At 42.1% G+C, this 4,431-nt stretch overlaps 1 protein-coding gene across 1 annotated transcript in view; it reads left to right on the forward strand.

Annotated features, from left to right (window-relative positions):
• The window catches only part of LOC130587080 (rRNA 2'-O-methyltransferase fibrillarin-like), a 27,173-nt gene extending 23,315 nt beyond the window's left edge, over nucleotides 1-3,858 (forward strand). Inside the window, exons 8-9 of the mRNA XM_057388033.1 lie at nucleotides 3-148; nucleotides 3,575-3,858. Coding sequence (XP_057244016.1) covers nucleotides 3-148; nucleotides 3,575-3,596 — 168 coding nt within the window. The 3' untranslated portion in view covers nucleotides 3,597-3,858. The remainder of the gene's footprint in view (nucleotides 1-2; nucleotides 149-3,574) is intronic.
• Nucleotides 3,859-4,431: the final 573 nt, after the last annotated feature.

A 4,431-nucleotide genomic window follows, 5' to 3' on the forward strand; every position in this document is an offset into this window, starting at 1 on the left:
AGGCGAACTGCATCGACTCGACGGCGCCGGCCGAGGCGGTGTTCGCGGGGGAGGTGAGGAAGATGACGGCCGAGAGGATGAAGCCGCAGGAGCAGCTGACGCTGGAGCCCTACGAGAGGGACCACGCCGTGGTGGTCGGCGTCTACCGGTGACTGGAGCAAACTGGTTTATACTGGGAGGGACTGGGATGAACTGGGAGGGACTGGGATGGACTGGGAGCAAAAAAAAGGGGGTTTTAGGACAAAAAATGGGGATTTTAGGGTTAAAAATGGGGATTTTAGGGTTAAAAATGGCAATTTTGGGGTTAAAAATGCTATTTTCAGGGATCAAAATGGGACTGGGTTATACTGGTTTATACTGGGAGGGACTGGGACAAACTGGGAGGAAAAAAGCCAGGAGTTTTACGGTGAAAAATGGAGATTTTAGGGTTAAAAATGGGGATTTTGGGGTTAAAAATGTCATTTTCAGGGATCAAAATGGGACTGGGAGGGGACTGGGACAAACTGGTTTATACTGGGAGGAACTGGGAGCAAAAAACCCGGGAGTTTTAGGGCGAAAACCACGGATTTTAGGGATAGAAATGGGGATTTTAGGGTTAAAAATGGGGATTTTGGGGTTAAAAGTGACATTTTCAGGAATGAAAATGGGACTGGGACAAACTGGTTTATACTGGGAGGGACTGGGACAAACTGGGAGGAAAAAACCCGGGAGTTTTAGGGTGAAAAATGGGGATTTTAGGGTTAAAAATGGCAATTTTGGGGTTAAAAATGTCATTTTCAGGGATCAAAATGGGACTGGTTTATACTGGGATAAACTGGGAGGGACTGGGATAAACTGGGTTATACTGGGAGGGACTGGGATGAACTGGGAGCAAAAAAACCAGGGATTTTAGGGCAAAAAATGGAGATTTTAGGGTTAAAAATGGCAATTTTAGGGTTAAAAATGACAATTTCGGAAATGAAAATGGGACTGGGTTATACTGGTTTATACTGGGAGGGACTGGGACAAACTGGGAGCAAAAAACCCGGGAGTTTTAGGGTAAAAAATGGCAATTTTAGGGTTAAAAATGGGGATTTTAGGGTTAAAAAGTGGCATTTTTAAGGGTAAAAAGGGGATTGGAAAGCACTGGGTTATACTGGTTTATACTGGGAGGGACTGGTTTATACTGGGAGGGACTGGTTTATACTGGGAGGGACTGGGAGCAAAAAACGCGGGAGTTTTAGGATGAAAAATGGAGATTTTAGGGTGAAAAATGGGGATTTTAGGGTTAAAAATGGGGATTTTAGGATGAAAAATGGGACTGGGAGGGACTGGGATGAACTGGGAGGAAAAAACCCGGGAGTTTTAGGGCGAAAAATGGGGATTTTCGGGTTAAAAATGGGGAGTTTAGGGTAAAAAATGACATTTTCAGAAATGAAAATGGGACTGGGACAAACTGGGTTATACTGGGAGGCACTGGGAGCAGAAAAAATGGGGGTTTTAGGGTAAAAACCGGCGATTTTAGGGTGAAAAATGGGGATTTTAGGGTTAAAAATGATATTTTCAGGGATCAAAATGGGACTGGTTTATACTGGGGTAAACTGGTTTATACTGGGAGGGACTGGGACAAACTGGGAGGAAAAAAGCCAGGAGTTTTACGGTGAAAAATGGAGATTTTAGGGTTAAAAAGTGGCAATTTTAGGAGTAAAAAGGGGATTGGAAAGCACTGGGTTATACTGGTTTATACTGGGAGGGACTGGGACAAACTGGGAGGAAAAAACCCAGGAGTTTTAGGGCGAAAAATGGAGATTTTAGGGTGAAAAATGGGGATTTTGGGGTTAAAAATGACATTTTCAGGGATCAAAATGGGACTGGTTTATACTGGGATAAACTGGTTTATACTGGGAGGGACTGGGATCAACTGGGAGCAAAAAACCCGGGAGTTTTAGAGCGAAAAATGGAGATTTTAGGGTTAAAAATGGCAATTTTGGGGTTAAAAATGACATTTTCAGGAATGAAAATGGGACTGGGACAAACTGGGTTATATTGGTTTATACTGGGAGGGACTGGGACAAACTGGGAGAAAAAAAACCTGGGAGTTTTAGGGCGAAAAATGGGGATTTTAGGGTTAAAAATGGCAATTTTGGGGTTAAAAATGGGGATTTTAGGATGAAAAATGGGACTGGGAGGGACTGGGATAAACTGGGAGGGGACTGGGACAAACTGGTTTATACTGGGAGGGACTGGGAGCAAAAAACCCTGGGGTTTTAGGGTTAAAAATGGGGATTTTGGGGTTAAAAATGGGGATTTTGGGGTTAAGAAGGGCACTGGGCTGAACTGGTTTATACTGGTTTGTACTGGGAGGGCACTGGAGCCCTACGAGAGGGACCACGCCGTGGTGGTCGGCGTCTGCCGGTGACTGGGGGAAACTGGGACAAACTGGGAGGGACTGGGAGGGACTGGGAGGAAAAAACCCGGGAGTTTTAGGGTGAAAAATGGAGATTTTAGGGTTAAAAATGGGAATTTTAAGATTAAAAATGGCAATTTTGGGGTTAAAAATGCTATTTTCAGGGATCAAAATGGGACTGGGAGGGACTGCTTTATACTGGGAGGGACTGGTTTGTACTGGGACAAACTGGTTTATACTGGGAGGGACTAGAAGCAAAAAACCCCAGGGGTTTTAGGGCAAAAAATGGAGATTTTAGGGTTAAAAATGGCGATTTTGGGGTTAAAAATGACAATTTCAGAAATGAAAATGGGACTGGGTTATACTGGTTTATACTGGGAGGGACTAGAACAAACTGGGAGGAAAAAACCCGGGAGTTTTGGGGCAAAAAATGGGGATTTTAGGGTTAAAATGGGGATTTGGGCGTTAAAAATGGGAATTTTAGGGTTAAAAGTGGTGATTTTAGGAATTAAATTTAAACTGGTTTACACTGGGAGGGACTGGAATGAATTGGGAGGGAAAAAAAAGGGGGGTTTTAGGGTTAAAAATGGCAAATTTAGGGTTAAAAAGAGGATTTTTTTAGGGTTAAAACGGGATTGGTCCATTCTGGTCTATACTGGTTTATCCTGGTTTTTACTGATTTATATTGGTCCATACTGGTCCATACTGGTTTTTCCCAGTTTATCCCAGTCCATACTGGTTTTTACTGGTCCATCCCAGTGCATACCGGTTTATACTGGTTTTTACTGGGTTATACCAGTCCATACTAGTTCACACTTGTTTTTACTGGTTTACACTGGTTTTTACTGGTTTTTGCTGGTCTATACTGGTTTATCCTGGTCCGTACTGCTTTATACCAGTTCATACTGGTTTATACCGGTTTATCCCAGTCCATACTGGTTTATACCGGTTTTTACTGGTTTATAGCAGTCCATACCGGTCCATACTGGTTCATACTGGTTTATACTGGTTTTTACCGGTTTATCCCAGTCCATGCTGGTTTATACTGGTCCATACTGGTCTATACTGGTTTTTACTGGTCCATACTGGTTTTTACTGGTTTTTACCAGTTTATCATAGTCTATCCCAGTTTATCCCAGTCCATACTGGTCTATACTGGTTTTTACTGGTTTCTCTCCCCCCCCCCAGGCCGCCCCCGAAGGAGAAATGACGTCATCGCTCCTCCGCCCCGCCAGGGGGCGCCATCGGCGGGGGCGTGGCCTAACCCGGAAATGGACACCTCCAACCCGGAAGTGGGCGTGGTTTAACCCGAAATGGGCGTGGTTTTTACCGAAATGGGCATGGCTTGACCCAAAATGGGCGTGGTCTGAGTTGGCCACGCCCCCGGCGCGGTTTTTGTGGGGTGGGGGCGGGGCCTGAGGGGATTTTTTTGGTAAATAAAGGAAAAAAATCGTTAATTGGAGCCGTTAATTAATTAATTGGGGCTTCATTAATGGGTGGGGGTGGGTAATAAGGTAATTAAAAGGTGATTAATTATTCGGGAGTGATTAATGAATGGAAATTAATTAGATTTAATTAAAGGTAATTAGTTCCTCAGAAGAGTGATTAATTAAGAGAAATTAAATGCAATTAAGGGTAATTAAGGGTAATTGGCTACTGGGAAGGATGGTCAATAAATATAAGTTAATTAACTCTAATTAGTTATTGAAAAGGATGATTAATTATTTGAAATTAATTAAGGGTAATTAGCGCCTGGAAAGGATGATTGATTAATTAATAGAAATTAATTAAACTTAATTAAGGGTAATTAAATACTGGAAGGGATGATTAATAAATAGAAATTAAATTTACATAGGCCTAATTAGCTACTGGAAACAGTTATAAATAAATAGAAATTAATTAAACTTAATTATGGGTAATTAGCTCCTGGAAAGGGTGATTAATTAATAGAAAATAATTAATTAAGCCTAATTAGCTAATGGAAAGAGTGATTAATAAGGAGAAATTAATTAAACATAATTAAGCCTAATTATCTACTGGAAAGG

Source organism: Malurus melanocephalus, unplaced genomic scaffold, assembly GCF_030028575.1.
Source record: "Malurus melanocephalus ecotype Western Australia unplaced genomic scaffold, MMel_1.1 scaffold_1510, whole genome shotgun sequence".
NCBI classification, from domain to species: Eukaryota; Metazoa; Chordata; class Aves; order Passeriformes; family Maluridae; genus Malurus; species Malurus melanocephalus.